At 39.8% G+C, this 22,921-nt stretch overlaps 1 protein-coding gene across 4 annotated transcripts in view; it reads left to right on the top strand.

The window, feature by feature from the left end:
• Nucleotides 1-6,926: 6,926 nt before the first annotated feature.
• The window catches only part of FSIP1 (fibrous sheath interacting protein 1), a 201,080-nt gene continuing 185,085 nt past the window's right edge, over nt 6,927-22,921 (top strand). Inside the window, exons 1-3 of one of the 4 annotated variants that reach the window (XM_053665284.1) lie at nt 6,927-7,151; nt 13,079-13,154; nt 16,335-16,467. In XM_053665284.1, the coding sequence (XP_053521259.1) occupies nt 16,342-16,467 (126 nt within the window). In that variant the 5' untranslated portion in view covers nt 6,927-7,151; nt 13,079-13,154; nt 16,335-16,341. Of the gene's footprint in view, nt 7,152-8,520; nt 8,589-13,078; nt 13,155-16,334; nt 16,468-22,921 lie in introns of those variants that run through there. The other 3 variants (XM_053665288.1, XM_053665283.1, XM_053665281.1) reach the window with 3 other exon arrangements.

Genomic DNA, 22,921 nt, shown 5'->3' with positions numbered 1-22,921 from the left:
CAGTGTTTCTCACTCTCCCTCTCTCTTCTTTCCTCTCTCTCTAAAATCAATAAATATTTTTTTAAAAGGAAAAGGTTGAGAAAAGTTAAGATATCAGGCCCAAGTCAGCTCTTAGCAGAGACCAGATGAGAAACCAGGAATGCATTTCAGTTTAACAAATTATTTAAAATGGTTTAATGTGTCGATATATGAGTTACATAACACATTTTGAGCCAAATTAGAACATTAATAATGAATGTTAGGATAAAAATGAAGGCAAAAAATCAGCTTCTGTTAAACAAGCAGCTTGGATGATCAAATAAGAAAAAGATTTAAGTAAGAAAGCCGAGAGTCATTAAAATGATTAGTTCCTAGTCTGACAAATACATTTTATGTTCAAGGGGAAACATTACTTTGACTTTGAAATAAGAAACAAGAGGTGTAAGAAGTGAGGCGCTAAGCATGCTGGGCCTGCGGCGCCAGAAGCCTCACCCCCGACTGTGAACCACCTCTGCGGCTGTCGGCCCATTTCTTCTTCTCTCTGCCACATCACCTCTGAAGGGAATAATCTCTCTACCTTGCTGCTTAAGAGCTTTAGTTTGGTTTGAATCCACTTCTAATATGCTGTGTGAATTGCTTTTTCCTTCTTTCACTTTGTGTTAAAATAAATATAAAGGTTCATGTAATGATCAAGATTTATATAACATACACTAAAACCATTTTAGCACATAGATCTGGAGACCGATTTAAAACAGCAAACAACTAAAACTCACACAGGAGCAGAGACCTGGGCTCGATACGGAAGGTTGAAATCGGAGGCAGGCGTGCCAGGAGGCTGAAGCATCTCACTCAGCGTATGGACATGCGCAGAAACTGTGGGTGTCGGCACAAAATCGATGGTCGCAGTGACCTTACTCAGTTTCTCTTCGGCCGCTGTCCACAAGCAGAGTCTCATCCACTCCTTTGGCAGGGGCAAAAAGCCAGGAGGAGAACACCATAATCTCAACTGGAATCAGCATTGGAAACTGCAGCTAGCCTCAGGAAGCTTCTGGAAACTTTCATTTCTTTACAGGTAAAGAGCGGCTGCAGGTAACTGAATTATGGAGCCATCAACTATAAGGAGAGTTATGTAGTCTGTTACTGTGAGGGATTCTCTGAGGGAGGAGAAAGGTATCTCCCTTTCTGGTACGAAATGACTCACTCGACGGAGCTGATCTCTTGAGGGCTGAACTGAAATGACAAAACAAAACAACAATAGAAAAACCACCACCAATAAGAGAAACTTCTGGATTTTAGAAGGTATCTTTATTTTCTTTTATGTACTTTACTATCTTTTGGGGGGGTAGATTTTATTTATTTATTTTTAGAGTGGGGGGAGGAGTAGAAACATGGATGGGTTATCTCTTGCACACCCCCACCTGGGGACCTGGCCTGCAACCCTGACATGTGCCCCAGCTGGGAATTGAACAGGTGACTTTTCAGTTCACAGGCCAGCACTCAATCCACTGAGCCCCACCAGCCAGGCTACTTCTCTATCTTTTGAAAGAAAACAAAACAAAACAAGGCTTTATTAAGTTTCTGGGCCATAAACGTATAGCTAGCTGCTCTGTGTGCGGGTGTGCCCGCATAGTCTTGTTTTCTCCACACTGATAGTCACATCCTGTGAACGAGTTACAGAGGCGGCACGACAATGCATAGGCCAACTCCTTTCTCTTACAAAGTTCAGGAGGTATCATTATGTGTTTGGACTAATGAACACTGAGAAGTCACAAGCTTTCCCCCCTGGTTTTTAAAATGGGACATCCTCCGACTAGCCCTTGATTCTATGTAGCACTCCAGGATAGACAGAAAGAGGAAGGAAAAGTTTCAGAGTCAAGCCCTTGGGAAGGAAGAACAGCGTTCAGTTTCCAGCTTACTACTTACACCGGACGTGCTGGGTGTCTCTCTTCCACACTCGAGTTGCAGGGCTCCAGGGGTCTCCCCGGTGCCTCTCAGAGCAGCGACCTCTTCACTGTTTATCCTTTAGGACCCAATTTGAAGTCACTGTTTTTAAGAGCATGTTCTTGGTTCTCCTGCATCAGAATCATAAAAGTACTTGCTAAGAGATGGATTCCTGGTCTGGACCCCAGACCTACTACATCAGGCAACAGACTAGTATCAACATTTTAAATCCACTGAAAAGATCCTTATGGGTAACAGAATCTGAGAGCCCGTTTTTAGCAGATTTATTACATAGTTTTTTAAGTACTAAAAATATACTAAAAGTGTACTAAGCATGTACTAAACTTAAAGTGCATTTTTATTTGACTAAAGATAGGATTACCTATTCCAGAACCTGATTTTTGTTCTTTAAGGCTTTTTTTACTTTCCTGTTCATGAGTCTTGATGACACGGATGATGTTTTGGCCAAGCAAGATTGGGGGGTGCGGGAGGGTGTGCAGCTGGTGTAAAGTAGGTAAGTGAAATAAAGCACAGACTTCTTTTTAAGTCTGTGAGGCCTTCAATCTCTCAAAGTCACCAATGGTATTTGGTATTGGGTATTTATAATATGTACCAAGAGATTAAAAAAAATTCATTCTGTTTTTTTGAGATCTAATTTTCACTTTTCCTATTTGTATAGCTATTTAAAGATGTACCCAAGCACAGCTCAAACATGCAGAATATTTCGGTTAGTGGTTTCTTGAATCACACCTAAAATCCAAGCAAAGTGAGTTTCTGGAAGCGACTGCAGTTCTGTCTTTAACAGAAGACAGCCAGCACCATCTAGTGGATACAAATAGCCTCTATTCTTGAATTCAGTCTATTGAGCAGAAGGAGCAGTCTTGGAACTTGGGTTGGAATCCCAGGGTTGATTCGTTCCTGAAATACTTTGGAAAAATTACTTACTGCCTCTCCCAGGGTTGATTCGTTCCTGAAATACTTTGGAAAAATTACTTACTGCCTCTGTGCTCGGCTTCTTAACTGTAAACCTGGATAATAATAGTGCTGACTCATCAGACGTTACGAAATAATGCATCTAAAGCACGTCCTAAACAGTGTTATTTTTTAAATAACACTAAGCCATAGACTCCCTGGAGGTGGAAACTGTCCAATGGCACACACTTTTAACTGCCCCTCAAGAGAAAGGACTATTTAATCTAGTTTGTAGATTCTAGGAGGCTTAATGAGACTCCTCTTCTAATGTGTTGTTGCGTATGGCTGAAGCTTATGGTGAGAAAAAGGAATCTGGGGCAACGAAACTGGAAGGATGGTTGCAGCCCAGATGGAGTACAATGTGGGCTCTCACTCATTCATTCAAAATCTGACTCCGCTCAGAAGGAGAACATCAAGAACAGAGAGACTAAAAACAAAAACAAAAACCAACTCTGAAACTGACACTGCCATATGTCCCCAACCTGGAATGAGACCAGAGGAATTTTAGCTTAAAATATTTTGACTCTAGAAGACATCTTTATGAATTATTTTGGAAGAAAAAATACTGCCTAGAATGTGTTTGGGGGTTTTGAACATGCTATTTCAGAAAACGGCATGGAAGCATATGGTGCTCCCTGACTTACCTCCGGATGTAATTTGTTTTCAGGGTGTTACCTGCAATACTCCTGGCACAGAAATATTTTAGAAAATTAAAAACAAAGACACGATTTATTCTGTACCGAAACACAACAAATGCAATTTATTAAAGTTTTCCCTCAAGGCACACACAGATTCTCAGCGCTTTGCAAAAGGGAAGTAGCAGGAGGTAAATAAACAGAAAGCAATCCAAGATAAAATGTGTTTTCTGCAAAATGTAATCAATGGGGACTTAGTTTGGAAAGATTACAGTGAAGAGACTAAGTTTTTATTGAACCTGAATTTTCTTTTCACTTGCTTTATCTTATGTTGCAAAATATTTTAAAAGCAACAATTAAAAAATGAAAACACCAGTTAATCAGGGTCTTTGATCATAGTAATTAGTTGTTTTTAAATGTTTTCTTTTCTTTTTTAATCATCACCCAAGAATATTTTGAGAGAGAGAGAGAGAGAGAAGAGATAGAGAGAGAGAGAGAGAGAGAGAGAGAGAGAGAGAGAGATGGACTGGTTGCCTCCCAGACACACCTGACCAGGTATCAAATCTGTGACCTTTTGGTGTAGGGGGTGACAGTGGCTAGCAGGCCAAGATGAAAAGTGTTATTTTCTGATGAGTATCATTGGTTGTCAAAATGGAAAGAATGGCCTTTATTCATGGACTGCAAAATTGTGCAGGCATTTGGAAATTTTCTGGTATTTACTCAAAATGGTCAGTGAACCACAAACACTGGCATCACTTGGGAGGGAGCCTATGAAACTCTTGGGTCACCCAGCTGTTCGCATCAGAATCCAAACAGTGGCATCTCTCCTCCCTAAAAAAAAGTGAAGCAGGGTCAAGGGAACAGAGAATATGGAGTGTTGAGAGGGGGAAGGCTATTTTAAATAGGGTGGTCAGGAAAGGTACACCTGAAAAAGCTACCTGAGCAAAGAGAGGAAGCCAGCCACATGGAGAGCTGGGGAACTGTATTCCTGGCAGAGGAAGCAGTGGGCTGGGGTGTGTGTGTGTGTGTGTGTGTGTGTGTGTGTGTGCGCGCGCGCATGCGCGTGCGTGTCAGGGAGGCAGTTATTAGTATTGGAGAACAAGGAATAGTGTTTCCAAATTCTGAACAGACAGTAAAGAATCAAAACTGCCAGGAGTTCTCAAAATCTTAAGTTATTCTAAAATACTTCCAACTCTCTCCATATTCTTTATTTGTTATCATGACCATCCGAAAGCACCTGTTTAAAATATAGGAACTCTTACATTTACAAGTGTTTATAATAATTGTTGCCAACAGCAAATATCAAATACTGGAGACCACAGGGAACATCACTGGGAGCCGTTTGAATAATGTAACATACAAATCTCCAAGGACAGTTAATGGCTCTTCACAGAATCATGAGTTGGAAATGCTAATTCAAGGGCTAATTTTGAATCAAAACTTATTTCTTGGAACACCATAGAATTTGTATAAAGTATACAATGAGTATTACCTTCTTAATATTTATATTCTTTGCAAGGCTATTTCCCTGTTAAGCAACAGACAGGTCAGGGAACACACACTTATAATATGGCACCAGCTCCAAGCAATCAGATTGTGACCGTATCTCTCCCAGGTGCTTCTGTCCCAGATTCTGGGATGCTGACCTCAACTCCTCAAAACCTCTTGCTTTTAACAGAGTATATCAGTGGATTTCTTCAGTAACATCTCTATGTAGATTGTTAAGGTTTAATTCTCACAGGAGAATTAGAATACTTTCTTCCATTTTCCTGATTTCTCAGTTGATTAAAAAAAACGACATAACATTTGGAAAAACATAAATCTCCTGAGAAAGACGGGGAAGAAATTCCTGTGTAGAAACACTGACAAGGAGCACGGTGAGGCTGCACTAATATGTACCGGGGAAGGAGGACAGGACTGGAGGTCTGAGAAGTGGAGGGCCTGGTCCTTTAGGCCTGGTGGGCATGGTAAGGACGCTGTGGGAAATGGGGAGTCATGGAGGGTCCTCAGCATCAGCAGAGAGTGACATGGTTTGACTTAGGTTTTGAAAGCATCACTTGGGCTACTATTCGAAAGTAGTTGGGGTGAGGAAGGCAACTGTTAAAAGGTTACTGCCGAAATCCAGATGAGACGAAGGCAGGATGGAAGCACTGAAGGCAGTGAGAAGTGGCTGGGTTCTGGATAGAGAGGGTCCGGCACAAATAATGCCCCTTCTTATTACGAAATCTTTTAACACAATCATAAACATGTAATTGTGTAACAATATCATACTCAAACACACTATATGACATTTTTAGGTGAAATATTAAAATTAAAACTATAAATTATTACACCCATATTATTACCCTACCAGCTACACTCAAGCAGGCCTTACTTCTGCGGGCCCCTGTATATTGAATGTAGAGCTGCTAGGACTGATAACTGATTTAGGATGTGAGAGGAAGAGGACTGAGGATAACTTCAAGGTTTTTGGTCTGTGCCTGGGAGGAAGGAGTAACCTTTTACCCAGATGGATAAGAGGTTCATGGTGGTGGAGGGGTCTTGCAGAAGATTGTTTTTCCGCCACGTAAAGTTTGATGTGCTTCTAACATCTAGGGGGAGGTGTCCACGGGGACATGCCACATAGTCAGATACAAGAATGTGGACTTTAGGGGAGAAGTCTGAGCTGGAGACAGAAAGGCAGGATTTAGCCGCCTATGGCCGTATTTACAGCCAGTCAGCGCTGCCCTAGTTTGGAGTTGTGGCTCTCTGAGTAACTCACTTAACCTTTGTCTATTTGCTCTGCTGAAAAACACTTAAAGAATACCTACCTAAAACGAGGGTAAGGGAGCCAAGTATGTGAAAATGCATTGTAAACTGTAAAGTACCGTTCAGAGTGAAAAAAAAAAGCGGATATTTCATTGTACTAGGGATGACGAAAATCAGTTTGTGGACTCAACGAATCTCATGCACCGAGAATCAGAGTAATGACAAATAGCAATTATTACACTTTTTGGACTGTAACTCAATTTGTGTAACTACTATTTTTAATTTACATAGCATTCAAACTTTACCAAGAACTTCACATACATGATCTTTTGGAGCTGCACAACAATCTTGTGAGCAAGTAATTTTACCATCTTCATCACAAAGTTGGAAACTGAGCCCAAAGTGGGTAGCGGACCTGCAGGACGCGCACCATACTGATAGTGAGGGGAGAGCCATACCAGCGCCCAGACATCCTAGTTCAGAATTCAACCTAAATCCGAACAAATCATTCTCCACCCACACAGTCCTCCAGGGACACAGAGGAGACAGTTGACCTGTCCCAGCTCCGGGGGTTCCGTCAGCTCCTCCCCGCTGACCCCCACGTCTCTAGTTCGGGTGGTACAGCCCCTTTTTCTTCTCGCGAGACTGGAAGCAACGTGTCTCTGGTTGCCAGGGGAACCGCGTTCTTAGAAGCAGCGCTTTGGCTCCGCAGCTCCTTTCACCTGCAGAGTAGCTGTAGTGGGAAAGGCCCCTGTCCCTTTTGGGGGACGGTTGGTGACGCTGTGAGTGTCGGCGGTGCGCTTGTGAGCCCTCAGTGGTCTGACGACTGGGGACTAGCTCTCAGAGTTTCCTCCGGGGATGTGAAGAACCGCACAGGTTAGGAGCTAGTTCCTAGCCGAGCGACAAGCCAATGAGTGAGCGGAGCGGAGTTTTGTCCGGCCGCTGGGCCGGGAGACAGGCTATTAGGGAGAGGGGCGGGGTCAGTGGGAGGCCGGGGGGCGGTCTCGAGGGGTTGGTGAGGGTGTGCCTTGTCTGGCCAACATCCTGGAGTTTATATGAAAATCAATCATCAGCCATTTAAAATAGACCATAAATGGCAAACTATGAAAATGGGCATTTTAGCGAAAAAGTTAAAAAAAAAAAGGTAACCAGCAGTCATTAACTAGAGGTTCAACTTCTCTCATGATTAGAGCAATGGAAGTCAAACTCCTGATACCTTTTGGCACCAGACTGACAAAGATGACAAAAGCTTAGAGGTTAAGCAGGTTGACCCTAGTCAGTTTGGGGAAAGATATTTCATCATATGTTGTTGGTAGCGGTGTGATTTGGTACAATGTTTCCGAAGAACAATTTGGCAGAGTACCAGAATTTGAAACGCAAATGTTCTTTACGCGATTCTGATTTATCTTCTGGATATATAAATACAGCTACACAAAACTTTGTAAAAAAGGTTAACTTAAAATTAAGGTATACTTTATATATGGTAAAATTCACTCTTTTAATGTGCAGCTCGATGAACTTTGACCAATACATAATTGCCACAACAATCCAAACACAGAACAGTTTAATCATTTCCCCCAAATTCCCTCGTACCCGTTTGTAGTTAACCTCTCCTGCCCCCAGCCCTGGCACCACTCCTCATTTTCCCTACAGTTCTGTGACTTCCAGAATATCCTGTAACTGGCCTAACACGACAGAGCCTTTTGATCTGGCTGCTTTTAATTTAGTATAATGCGGCTGAGATTTGTCCATGTTTTGTATCAATTGTTTGCTCTCTTATTTCGCTGTGTAGTATTGCTTTGTATGGATGTAGCACAGTTTGCTTATTTATTCCCTAGTTGAGGGACATTTAGATTGTTTCTAGTTTTTAGCAATTATTAATGAAGCTACTATAAATGTTTGTGTACAGGTTTAAGTATGAATATAAGTTTCATATCTTGGGTGACTAATCATACCTAGGAATGAGATTGTGGAGTCATATAGTAAGTGTATGTTTAACTTTATCAGAAACTGCCAAGCAGGTCTGCAATATGGCTGTCCTGTTTGCATTCCTGCAAGCAATATATGAAAGTTCCAGTTACTCCCCAATTTTGAGAGCATATGGTATTGTTAGTTAAAAAAAACTTTTTCACCATTCGAATGTGTAGTGGTATTTATTGTGGTTTTAATTCTCATTTCTTTGGTGGCTAATGATGTTGAATGTCTCACGTGCTGGTTTGCCATCTACACATCTCTGGTGGTCTGATCAAATCTTTTGTTTTCTTCTTATTGGATCTACATCTTTATGTATTCTGGATACAAGTCCTTTGTCAGGTATGTGTTTTGCAAATATTTTCTCAATATTTGGGTTTTGTTTTCCTTAACAGTGCCTTTTGAAGAGCAGAAATTTAAAATTTTGATGCATTTCAATCAATATTTTATTTTATGCTAACAAATCATGCTAACAAATTTTGTATCTAACCAATCTTTGCCTAACCCACAAGCACACATATATTAGAGAAAGTTTTTTTAGGTTTGTGATCTATTTTGATTGAATTTTTGTACTGCTTTTAATAGCAGGTACTCCATATTCAATCTAATTGAGCTAGTTAAAAAGTGCTATATCTGCCCTGACCCATGTGGCTCAGTTGGTTGGGCATTGTCTCGTAAAGCCAACGGTTGCCTGTTTGATTTCCTCTCTGGGCATGTGCTGGGTTGCAGGGCCCGTCTCGGGGTTGGGGCTCAAGTGAGAGGCAGCTGATAGATGTTGCCTCTCTCCCTCCCTTCCCCTCTCTCTAAAAATAAATAAACAAAACCTTAAAAAATATAAATCATATCTGTATGTGACACCGAAGTCTGAAATATATTAAGTGTGGAAAAGCAAGCTGCAAGGCACCATGCCATTTGTTTGTACTGAGGAACAGTAGGTTGATACAAAGGATAGAAAATTTGCATAGGCCTAAGAAAATGAGACTTACAAAAATCTATTAATAGTGGTTCTTGGGGCAAGGGGAATTTCGACTTTAAAGACATTTATATTCTTCTTTTATATTTGATTCCCTCCCTCTCATGGGCAAGTATTTATTTAAAAATTTATTTTACTGATTATGCTAGTACAGTTGTCCATTTCCCCCCCTTTGCCCCCAGCCAGTACCCTTCTTCCCTCCAGCAGTCCCTCTCCTTAGTTCATGTCCATGGGTATTGCCTATAAGTTCTTTGGCTTCTCTGTTCCTTCATTGTTCTTAACATCTCCCTGTCTATTTTGTACCTACCAGTTTGTGCTTCTGTGCTATCAAGGGGCATGGAAAAGATTGTGGCCACTTAATTTGGAGGCTCAGATTCACAGACAATAAAACCCCAAGCCATATGAATAACTTTATTAATAAGCACTTATTAAGCAAGAACAAAGTGAAAGCCAGAATCAAGATCATACATCACCAGAAGGGAGTTAACCAATACCCAAACGTAGGTGCTGGGGAATCCCGGAGACAGCATTTGGGGTCCGACTGGGAAAGGTCTGAGCAGAGCATCCTTCCCTTGGGTGAAATTCCAAAGTCTTACTTTGGGGACTGTGGTTCAGTATCTTTTAGACAGAAGGGGCTGGTGACGCGCCAAAGGCCTCATGTGACTTAACTAACCAACAGGTCCCTCTGGGAGAAGAGCCAGTTCTCCCTGAAGAAACAGTTAAATATTAAAAGTCCTAATCTCCCAGGGAAAAGGGCCCGTTCTCCCTGGGAAACAGCATGCTTGTATTTCATTCTTACAATAAAGGTCATGGCTTGGGTATAAACAGGGAGGATTCTCAACGTCCCTTTAACTGGGCAGCTTCTTAATCCCTATACCTTTTCCTTCATTTTCCCCCTCCCCACGCCCAACAGGTAACCCTCCAAATGATCTCCATATCTATGATTCTGTTCCTGTTCTGCTTGTTTGCTTAGTTTGTTATTTGGATTCATTTATTGATAGTTGTGAATTTATTGCCATTTTAATGTTCATTGTTTTGATCTTCTTTTTCTTCTGTAATTCCCATTAGCATTTCATACAATAAGGGCTTGTTGATGATGAACTCCTTTAGTTTTACCTTGTCTGGGAAGCACTTTATCTGCCTTTCCACTCTAAATGATAGCTTTGCTGGAGAGAGTATCTAGGTTGTAGGTCTTTGCTTTTCATCACTTTGAATACTTCTTGCCAGTCTCTTCTAGCTTGCGATGTTTCTTTTGAGAAATCAGCTGACAGTCTTACGGGAACTCCTTTGTAGGTAATGCTCTGCCTTACTCTTGCTTCTTTTAAGATTCTCTCTTTATATCTAACCTTTGGCATTTTCATTATGATGTATCTTGGTGTGGTCCTGATTGGGTCCATCTTGTTTGGGGCTCACTGCACTTCCTGGACTTGTATGTCTATTTTCCTCACCAAATTAGGGAAATTTTCTCAATTTTTTCAAATAAGTTTTCAATTTCTTGCTCTTCCTCTTCTCCTTCTGGCTCCCTTGTGATTCAGATGTTGGTATGTTTAAAGATGTCCTAGAGGTTCCTTAGCCTATCTTCATTTTTTTGAATTCTTTTTTTCCTGCTGTTCTTATTGAATGCTTTTTTCTTCCTTGTGTTCCAAATTGTTGATTTGATTCCCTGCTTCATCCCCTTCACTGTTGGTTCCTTATAGTTTTTTTGTTTATTTCATTGAATGTAACTTTCATTTCTGCCTGGGTCTTTTTTTTTTCCTGCTGTTGAAGTACCCAGTGAGTTCCTGGAGCATTCTAATAACCAGTGTTTTGAGCTGTGTGTCTGATAGGTTGTTTATCTCCATTTCTGTTAGTTTTTTCTCTGAGGTTTTGTTCTCTTCTTTCATTTGTGGCATATTTCTTTGTCTTCTCCTTTTGGCAGCCTCCCTGTGTTTGTTTCTGCACATTAGGTGCATCTGCTTTGACTCCCGTAGTAGCAGGGCCTATTGTAGAACAACATACCCATAAGTTGGATTGGGTGGAGCCTTAGGTAATTGCTAGGGTGAGGCAACCTGTGTCACTGCTCTGTTGCTCTGTGTTCAGGGAGGGCTCAGAGGGGACAGTGACACTGCTTGGCCTCTGGAGTTTTGTCTGGGAGGAAGCTGTCTGTCAGTGCTTGACCCATTGCCAGTCACTTCACTTTCTCCCCACATGACACTGATGCCCTTCCAGCTGTTGCCGTGGTGTTGAATCCCAGAACGGGTAGGTCTGCATGAGTCCTAAGTTTTTGCAGACCCTTAAGGGGAATTTCTTGAGAACCCTGCAGTTTCTTCCACCACTTCAAACTCCACTGGTTTTTACAGCCAGAAGTTACAGGGACTTACCTTCCTGGTGCTGGAACCCTGGGCTGGGTGGTCTGGTCTGGGGCTGGGATCCCTCACTCCTAAGGTATCCCTCCTGATTTTTATCTACCACGTGTGGCTGTAGGACCACCTGTTCTGTGTTTTTGCTCCTCTTTATTCCTATCCACCTCTCTGCACTTCTCTGCTCTCTGCATGTCTCTGCCCCTCCTACCTGCCCGAATGATGAATGTGGCTTCTTAAAATCTTTGGGTGTTGGACTTCCATACAGCTTGACAATTTTGGGTGATATTTGTTTTATAGTCATATTTTTTGCTATACAGGATATGGCACAAATGACACCTCTTTTTATTACAAAATCTTTTATTATATGATATAAGCATGTAATTATGTAATATCACACTCAAGTACACCATAGGACATTTTAGGTAAAATGTTCAAAAATTAAGAACTGTAAATTATTATACCCATATTATTACCTACCAACCACACTCAAGCAGGCGTTAATACTTGTTCAAGGGGCGAAGTGTGTTTATCTATGCCTCCATCTTGACCAGAAGTCTGGGTATGTATTTTTTATATAATAAGTATATAAACTTAAAAGAACTACCATTAAATAATTATTTAGACATTAAAATCATGAAAATAAATGTAAAGCTACCTTTTTTCTTTAGGTTGGCTATTCATTATTACTAAACAGAGGAGGATTCATTTTCTTTTGATTCTGTTATTCATCCAAGGAATATCAGATCACAGCATCCATGTGTCCCCATTTTGGTTTTAAATTATCCATAATAGTTGCATTTCTCACAAGGCTGTTTAAAAAAGTTCAATCTTGTTTGAGATGAATGATGTAAAAACTTTGTACATGTTTATAGTGACTTGTTACAATTTGGAATCTGGTTATACACCTGTTTATTTAATGGAATATCATAAAGTAAATAATATTCTATTTAAAAATATTTTATTTATTTATTTTTAGAAAGAGGTGAAGGGAAGGAAAAAGAGTGGGAGAGAAACATCAATGTGTGGTTGTCTCTCATGTGTCCCCTATTGGGGACCTGGCCTGCAACCCAGGCATGTGCCCTGACTGGGAATCCAATTGATGACCCTTTGCTTCACAGGCCCATGCTCGATCCACTGAGCTACACCAGCCAGGGCATAATATTCTATTTTAATGCAATCTTTAGTATAATAAGAATATGCCCATCCTACAGTTTTAAGTGAGAAATTACGAGTCCAATTTTGTTGAAAAGACATAGCTCAAAATGTAAAAGGGCCAATAATATTTAGCTCAGGGTGGTGTATAATGGGTAACTTTTATTTATTTTTGAATATACTTTAATCTAGGAAATTTTTATCATAAATACATTTTTAATGATAAATTCAAGATATACTTAAAAGAAAAGGAAACCAGAAATACAAAAGCAAAAAGTTAAAAAAAAAAAGACGCAAGAATATCCACAAAGTCATCAATCTGTAATCCACCTCTGTTACTTCTTTGACTTGTGATTTTCTTTCAGGTCCCTTTCTGTATATTTCTGTAAATAGAGATGTTGGGCTTGTTTTTCTTTAGAAGATACTGACAATTTTTGAGGGGTATGTGAATTTCTTCTTTATGACCTTAACCAGTTTATATCGGAATTTTTTCTTATTTATTGATAAGAGCTCTTTAAATATGTAAATTTATTAACTTTTGTGTATCATTTATGTTGTATACATTTTCCCCAGTTTCTCAGGTGCCTTTAATTTAAAGTGTTTCTGGGGGCGGGGTTTGACACTCAAGAGCATTAAATAGTAACTAAATCTATTAGTCTCTTTTTGTTTTTATTTATGCCCTCTATGTCATGCTTCATAAGCCATTAACCTCATAATTATGTAAATTGTCTTTAGTTTTTCTTCAAGCCCACTGGAGATTTAATATTTTATATTATTATTTAAAAAATTAGGTTTTGCCTTTATTAAAGTAATATAATATAAAATATCAAACTGTAATATAACATTTACAATGGAAGAAGAAAGAAACAGACTTCAGTCTCAGTCTCCAGAGGCAACCATTTGTATTTGTAAATACGGTGCTTATTTAACTGTTTTTGGCTTTATCAACGTTTGGACATTCTCTTAGACTTTCTATTACGACAGATTAGATTTCTCATACTTCCTCTCCTTTTACACACTCCTCCCCTCACTCATTCAATGTAATTAAGGCACAGTATTTGGTTAAATCAACATTTAGTGCTATGTATTATGAGTATTTTATCATCATTTGATTGCTTTTTTTTTGTACAGTGCTTCGTTTTTCTTGTGGCACTTCTATGAGGCTATTGAGATTTCTTCTCAAACTGTCAAGTCCATCTATATGGTCCTAATGCAATGCCCTTCGTCCAAGCTTTTTCTATATGGCCACATTCAAAGATTGTCAGTTACATTCCCACTCACCCTGGAAACTGTATTTTATTTAATTTATTATTTTCAGGAGCAAGAATAATAGAATAGACCTATTTCTAAAGCAAATGGGAAGATTTCAGGAGCCTTTTAGCTGATCCTCATCACTGACCGTTCCGGGCCTCTGCTGTAACTGACATGCATTATACTAGCTCTGCATGTGCTTTCACCTCACTGTGCCCTCTGTAAGCTGCCGTAGTCTCTGCTGACAAGCTGCTTAGGGCATTGGAAGGCATTTGGCCTTTCATTGCCTTATGCTTTTCGATTGTGACATGACGGGCCAGGGTGATCCGTCATTCCACAATAATAATGTCAGTGCCTTCCTGAGCCCAAACCCTTTTGCAGAGTTTGAGTAACACTAAGATCAATGCCTTTTTCATTTGCTGAGATGGAAAGAGTTGACCTATTGGTCCCTTAAGCATCAGCTTTGTCACACTGAATGTTTGGCGACCAAATCATATTATCCCTCTGTCTGCCTTGGAGAAGCATCAAGTTGTTTATGTTTGTGCTTCCTCCTGTGTCTAGAATCTAGAACTTCCCTGTACTCTGCCTGTGCTGTTCAAAACAGAGAAAGAGGAATCATTTTGTAGGGTGAGGAGAGGACATTGTTATATTTGCTGGGCCAGATGCAATTGCCTTTCTTCATTTTGTTATGAGAGAAATGATTTAATTCATAATTGATAGGACTATAGGAAAAGATTTGTTGGATGATGCTCATTCAAATAAAAGCTAAGTATCAAGAAGGTAAAATCTGGAATTCTCCTTATTTCTTTAGTAATATTTAGCATGCATAACACCCATACATTATCCAACACATCTGGAACGCTCCTGATTAACGGCGTGGTTTGGAAGGATCAATGTGCCTTCAATACCTGAGTTCTCCCACTAGTTTAAACCACTTTACCTAATATTTCCTGCTTCAGAAAGCAGCACTGGGAATAGAGCTGCTAGAGTGGTGGGAAGACTGTTGATGGTGTCACATAGAAAATAGTTAAAGAGATTGGTGATGTATGAGGTCTGCCTGGAAAAAGTCCAGCCATTGTTAATATAATGAGAACAGTTTGCATGACATCAATGTAACCTGGCAGCCAAGGAGAGTGGACTGGAATGCACATGTGTAAACAATGACAACTTCAATGTACTAGTCAGTAGGGGTGGTAGACACCATTGAGTGAGCATGTATACTGTGTGGCTGTCGCATTCAAAATGACTCAGCAAGTAGAGCAACGAGTCTGCATCACCTTTTGCATTAAGCTTGAACATTCCTCTGTGGAAACTATTCGAATGATTCAGAAGGCCGCAGTTATGGGCAACTGGTAGTTGGCAGCTTCATCACAATAACATGCTGTGCATACATCACGTCTTATGGAGAGTTTTTTGGTGAAACATCAAATCACCCAGATGACTCAGCCCTGCTACAGCCTAGATTTGGTGCCCTGAGACTTCTGGTTTTTACCAAAACTAAAATCACTTTTGAAAGGGAAGAGATACCAGACCATTGATGAAATTCAGGAAAATATGACGGGGTAGATGATGGCAATTGGGAGAACTGTGTGAGGTCCCAAGGTACCTACTTTGAAGAGGACTGAGGCATCATTGTCCTATGTACAATGTTTCTTGTATCTTCTTCAATAAATGTCTCTATTTTTCATATTACATGGCTTGATACTTGCTGGACAGACTTTGGGTATAGTCAGATAATGAAAGTCTGTCCCCTGGTAGAGAAAGTAGGTTTTGTTCTCTGTTGATTCAGAGGGCAGATCATGAGCTTTAGAAGCTCATGTAGAAGCTTTAGTATCATGAGCTTTAGAAGGGGTGGGGGATTGATAGGAAAAGAGCAGTGACCTGGAGGTAGGTACTCCATGAAAATGTGGCACCAAGGAGAAGAGGAGAAATGGATCTGGGAGAGAAGACTGGGCTGAAGTCTGAGCTAGAACTGGAAAGGCTGCAACAGGAAGGCAAAGCCAGGAGAGAAGAGTCCTTAGCCAATCATTATAAAACATGAATCTTGGTTGAGAGGTGTGGTGCTCCATGAGGGTATTTCTTAGTCCAAGGACACAGTAAATGTTTCTGTTGGAGGCACTGGAAGCCATTAAGATGGCATTCACTTCTGCATTCTTTTTTAGCCACTTTTAGAATCTAACATCCTGGGCAGCATGTTTTCCACCTACAGTGACATAAGATTTAATGATCCACAGACACAGACATCTTTTCATGAAATCAAGGTGACTTTGGTAGCAACATAATCCTTATAATAAAGGTTCTCAATTGCATATTTACACTAACGAAACATTTAAATACATGGCATAACTTGCTTTAAAATTTTTGTTTCAGGACATCAATGGATATTATAAAGGGGAACTTAGATGGAATTTCCAAACCAGCCTCACATTCAAGAACCCGTCCTGGGAGCAGATGTTCAAGTGCTTCTTTGGAGGTGCTCTCACCTGAGCCTGTGTCCTTCAAGGTACTTCGCTGTTAAGAAATGATCTAAACTCCTCCTCCTGACCTCTAGCAATTGATAAATGAGGGTGGCCGTCGATATCCCGTTTGAAGGTTCCTCTTCAGAGGGTGTGCTGGGAGTACTCGCAGATTTCTTGATTTTTACTCTAGATCATTTTATGAGAAAGACTCTTTCCTTCTTAATCTCCCTTCCCTTCTCCTTTCCTCCTTTTATTTATTTATTTTTTGAGTGAGGCTTATTTTTGTAAGAAAGCTTTGTATTCCAGTATCGGCTATGCCATCATTGACTCTTTCTATGAAAAAGACTTATTAATTTTAAAAATGTAGTTTGGTTAAAGGCCACTAGGTATATGTTTAGTAGGTATATTATCTGGCCATGACTTCTTTTTCTTTGATACTCTCTTTTTAAAAAATTTAAGGTGGATTTGTTATACAAAATTATATACCATGCTCATGTAAAAAGGCCTTTCATATGTACAATTTTGGAGTGAAGCCCCATGACAAATAATTTTACTTCCCTAAAACTCTCTCACATCCTCCATTTAAGCCATTAGGTTAGTGAAAAGAAATAGGGCATGTTTAAGACTCATGATACATTGGAACACTTTTAAATTTACCTGAGTAGTCACAGTGGATTTAGTCTGAACACATAGCATAAAAGGCATGACAATCATTGAAGTCTTGCAGTCATATTGTCACTCTATCAGCTATTTGCATACTTAAATATAGCCTAAGAAGACCTAAAATTATAAAAAATCACAACGAAGTATAAAATTTTGGCAGGAAATTAACTGAGTTTTATGGTTTCCAATTATACAGGCAACTTTTATCAAGGAAATAACTTTAAATTTTTTTTCACCTTTTTGAAGTATATTTTATTGATTATGCTATTACAATTGTCCCGTTCTTTTTCTCCCTTTTAACCCACTCTGCCCCATACTCCCCCCTTCCAGCAGTCCCCCCACTTAGTTAATGTCCATGGGTTGTACATATAAGATCTTGGCTTCTCCATCTTCTATACTATTCTTAACCTCCCCCTGTCTATTTTGCGCCTACCGTTTATGCTTCTTATGCCCTATACCTTTTTTTTAATTTAAATTTTAATTTTTTAATATATTTTATTGATTATGCCATTACAGTTGTCCTATTCCCCCCTTCATTCCCCTCCACACTGCATACCCCTCCCCCACCATCCCCCCCTTTAGTTTATGACCATGTGTCTCAAGTTCTTTAGCTTCTGTATTTCCCCTACTATTCTTGCCCTTCCCCTTATCTATTTTCTATCTACCATCTATGCTACTTATTTTCTGTACCTTCTCCCCCCTTCTCCTCCTCCCACACCCCTGTTGCTAACCCTCCTTGAGATCTTCATTTCTATGGTTCACTCCTGATCTAGCTGTCCTCTTAGTTTGCTTTTGTTTTAGGTGTGGTTGTTAATAACTATGAGTTTACTATCCTTTCACTGTTCATCTTTTTTATCGTCTTTTCCTTAGATAAGTCCCTTTAACATTTCATATAATAAGGGCTTGGTGATGATGAGCTTCTTGAATGTGATCTTATCTGAGAAGCACTTTATCTGCCCTTCCATCCTAAATGAAAGCTTTGCTGGATAGATCAATCTTGGATGTAGGTCTTTGGATTTCATGACTTGAAATATTTCTTTCCAGCCCCTTCTTGCCTAGAAGGTCTCTTTTGAGAAATCAGCTGACAGTCTGATGGGAACTCCTTTGTAGGTGACTGTCCCCTTATCTCTTGCTGCTTGTAGGATTCTGTCCTTCATTTTAATCTTGGCTAATGTAATGATGATGTGCCTTGGTGTGTTTCTTCTTGGGTCCAACTTCTTTGGGACTCTCTGAGCTTCCTGGATTTCCTGGAAGTCTATTTCCTTTGCCAGATTGGGGAAGTTCTCCTTTATTATTTGTTCAAATAAGTTTTTGACTTACTCTTTCTCTTCCCCTTCTGGTACCCCTATAGTTTGGATGTTGGAGTGTTTAAAGATGTCCTGGAGGTTCCTAAATCTCTCCTCATTTTTTTGAATTCTTGTTTTTTCATATTTTTCTGTTTGGTCATTTTTTTCTTCCTCCTGGACCACTCCCTTGATTTGAGTCAGTTTCCTTTCCATCTCTATTGGTTTCCTGTGCATTTCCCTTCATTTCAATTGGTTTAGCCTTCATTTGTTCTTGTAATTTGTGACTATAATCAACCAGTTCTGTGAGCATCCTGATCACCAGTGTTTTGAACTGTGCATCTGATAGGTTGGCTATTTCTTGGTCGCTTAGATTTATCAGCTCTGGGGCTTTGAGTTCTTGAGCCATAATGTTTTGATCTGTTCGTGCCTGTTATGTATGAGGAGTAGAGCCTTAGGTATTCACCAGGGCGGGGCAACTCAGTCCCTGGTTTGTGATGCAGTATGTGGGGGCGGGGTCAGAGAGGGACAATAGCAATGCCCTCTGCTGCTTCCCACCAATGGGGCCTGTGTGCTCTGTCTCACTTCTCGCTCCTTTGCTGGTTTATCTGTATGCGAATGTGTGACCGCAGTCAGCCTGCTGCCTTGTGCCCTCACTAGGTCCGCCTGTTGCTACCCCACGCCTGGGATCCGCCAATGGCTGCCTGCAAGCCTGGGTCAGTCCAGGGGATCTTTCCTGCCTGACCCGCTCTGCTGTTGGCTCTGCCCCTCTTACTGGTCTAGCTGAATGGTTCGTTGTTGTCAGACTTCTGTACAGTTCAATTTTTTGTGTTTTGGCTGCGTTTTTGTTACTAAAACTTTGTTGTCTTTAAACTTGGTTGTGTGAGGAGGCACAGTGTTTCCACCTACGTCTCCATCTTGGACGGAAGTCCTTATGCCCTATACCTTTTACCCCGTTCTCCCCCACCCCCTCCCCACTGTTAACCTTCCATGTGATCTCCATTTCTGTGATTCTGTTCCTGTTCTAGTTGTTTGCTTAATTCGTTTTTGTTCTTTTAGGCTTGGTTGTTGATAGTTGTGAGTTGTTATTTTATTATTTGTATTTTTTATCTTTTTTTAGATAAATCCCTTTAACATTTCATATAATAAGTGCTGGGTGATGGTGAACTCCTTTAACTTGGCCTTATCTGGGAAGCACTTTATCTGTCCTTCCATTCTAAATGAAAGTTTTACTGGATAGAGCAATCTTGGTTGTAGGTCTTTGGATTTCATGACTTGGAATACCTCTTTCCAGCCCCTTCTTGCCTGTAAGGTCTCTTTTGAGAAATCAGCTGACAGTCTGATGGGAACTCCTTTGTAGGTGACTGTCCCCTTATCTCTTGCTGCTTCTAGGATTGTCTCCTTCATTTGAATCTTGGCTAATGTAATTACGATGTGCCTTGGTGTGTTTCTTCTTGGGTCCAACTTCTTTGGGACTCTCTGAGCTTCCTGGATTTCCTGGAAGTCTATTTCCTTTGCCAGACTGGGGAAATTCTCCTTTATTATTTGTTCAAATAAGTTTTCCACTGGTGGCTGTTCCTTTCCCCCTTCTGGTACCCCTATAATTCGGATGTTGGAGCATTTAAAGATGTCCTGGAGGTTCCTAAGACTCTCCTCATTTCTTTTAATTCTTGCTTCTTGACTCTTTTCTGTTTGGCCATTATTTGCTTTCTTCTGGTCCACTCCATTGATTTGAGTCCCAGTTTCCTTTTCATTGCTATTGGTGTCCTGTGCAATTCCATTCATTTCAATTAGTTGTGCCTTCATATGTTTGTCTAATCTGTGGCTATAATCAACCAGTTCTGTGAGGATCCTGATCACCAGTGTTTTAAACTGCGTCTGAGAGTTTTGCTATTTATTCATCGCTTAGATTTATAGGCTCTGGGGCTTTGAGATCTTTTTGAGCCATTTTTGGTCTGTTCGCACCCGTTAAGTATGAGGAGCGGAGCCTTGGACTCCCAGGTCGCTGGGTTGTGAGGCTGTATGTGGGGGCGTGGTCAGAGCGGGGAAATGGCGACCCCCTCTGCTGTTTTGCGCCGCTGGGTGAGGAGCAGAGCCTTAGGTGGTTCACCGGAGCAGGGCTACTCAGGTCGTTGGGTTATGACGCTGTATGTGGAGGCGGGGTCAGAGAGGGGAAATGGCGGTGCCCTCTGCTGCCGCTGGCCCCTGGGGCCTGCTGGGTCCCGTCTAACCGCCCACTCCCTTGCTGGTCTATCTGCGCACGAATGCACTACCACAGTCAAATCTTGGCCCTGCTCCCTTGCTGGTTCCCCGCTGTCGCTCGCTGGGTCGTTCGCTAGGTCCACCGGTTGCAACCCTGCGCCTGGGTTCTGCACCTGAGTCCGTCTGACCGAGTTTTCCTGTGCAATCCCGCTTCGCCAGCTGCTGGTTTCGCCCCTCTTACCGGTCAGGTGAAGAATTTGTTGTTATCAGACTTCCGAAAAGTTCAATTTTCTGTGTTCTGGCTGTGTTTTCTGTTGCTAATATTTAGTTGACTCTAAACTTGGTTGTGTGAGAAAGCACGGCGTCTCCACCTATGCCTCCATCTTGGCGGAAGTCTTAGATCAGTTTTTCAAGTCCTATAATAAATACTCTTAAAATTTTGATTGAATTGCTTTGAATTTATAGATTAGTTTGGAAAGGTCTTCTAATTTTATATTATTAAATCTTCCCATCTGTTAACATTGCATCTTACTAACTTTTTTGTTTATAATTTAATAACTTTACATACTGTAAAATTTACTCTTTTTGATGTATAGCTTTGAGCTTGGCCACCGTGAAGAGTAATATACCATCATGAGATATAAAGCAGTTCCATTACCTCTCAAAAATTCCCTCCTGTTACCCCTATGTATACAATCTCTATTCTTAATCCCTGGAAACTCCTGATCTGTTTTCTGTCCCTTTAATTTTTCTTTTTCCAGAAGGTCATGTGAATGAAATTAAAAAGTATATAGATTTTGAGCCTGGCTTTTGTCTTGTGGCACAGTGCATTTGAGACTCAGGCGTGTTGCATGTATCAATAGTTCACTCCTTTTTATTGCTGAGTCATATTCCATTGTATGGATGTTCCACAGTTTGTTTATCCATTCCCCCATTAAGGAATATTTGGGTAGTTTGCAGATTTAGGTGATTATGAATAAAGCCATTATAAATATTTATATTTGAGTTTTTTGGGGGGGGTTAGGTTTTTATTTCTCTTAGGTAAATATCTAGGAGTGGGATCACTGGGTTGTGTAATAAGTGTATGTTTAACTCTAAGAAACTCAAACCATCTTCTGTTCCCACCAGAAATGTATCAGAGTTCCAGCTGTTTTGCATCCAGTTGATAGTTTTTTTAAAACAGCCATTCTGGTAGGTTTACAATAGTAGCTCTTTGTATTTTAACTTGCATTACCCTGGTGACTAATAATGTTCATATGTTTTCATGTGCTTATTTGTGGTGCACATATCTTCTTTGGGAAGTATATGTTCAGTTATATATATATGTTTTTAAATTTTGTTTTCCTGTTATTGGCTTTTGAGGGTACTTAATATATTCTAGATAATGATTTACAAATATTTTCTCCCAGTCTGTAGCTTCACTTTTAATTATTTAATTGCGGCTTTAGAAAAGCATTTTATGTTTTCTCAAGTGCACCTTATTAATTTTTTTCTTTTGAAGGTTGTAGTTTTTTGTTGTATGTAAGAACTCTTTGTCTAACTCAAGATCCCAAAGATTTTCTCATGTTTTTTTCTGAAAGTTTTCTGTTTTATGTTTTACATTTAGGTTTTTTGTAGTCTCTTTCGTTACCAATGAGAAGGCTTTTGGTAAGCCCAATATTTCTTTGAGTGTGGGTTGTCTAGTTTAGATGTTTTTCTCTGATGGCTTTGTTTTCTCTATGTCTTTGTATCTATTATGACTTACCTATGTATGAAGTTATTTAATTTACCTTTCTGGAGACTAGTACTTCTTCAATTTAAGAATTTGTGTGTTTCATTTATTTTGAAAAAATTTTAGCTATTATGTTTTCATGTTTCAAATATTTCAAAAATGTCATTTTTTTCTATTTTGTCATCCTGGCAGTCATATTAAATGTCTGTAGAATCTTTCCCTCTATCCTTCATATCTGTTATGTTCTTTTTAATATTTTCTATTCATTTATTTCTCTGTGCTTTATTCAGGGGCATTTTTAACACATATTTTGTAATTTTTGAAATATTTCTTACTTCATATCAAATCTACTCCTTAATCTATCCATTGAAGTTTTAAATTTAATGATATAGTTTTAATCTCTGGAAGTTCTTTTTAGTTTATTTTTAATCTATTTGTTCTTTACCATATCTTGATCTCTTTTTTTAATTAAAAAAATACCAAATAAAATATTTATATGATTATCAGCATTTCAGTATCTTAATTTTTTTTGTTTATTGTGATTCTTGGTTACTGTTGGTAATATGTTCATGACTTTTAAACTTTTGGAATGTAGCCGGGAATTTTATGGAACCTGATTGGAAACTATGTCTTCTAGAG

This window comes from Artibeus jamaicensis, unplaced genomic scaffold, assembly GCF_021234435.1.
Source record: "Artibeus jamaicensis isolate MK-2021 breed Jamaican fruit bat unplaced genomic scaffold, CSHL_Jam_final contig_1132, whole genome shotgun sequence".
Lineage (NCBI taxonomy): Eukaryota > Metazoa > Chordata > Mammalia > Chiroptera > Phyllostomidae > Artibeus > Artibeus jamaicensis.
This window is presented reverse-complemented; position numbering and strand designations above follow the sequence as displayed.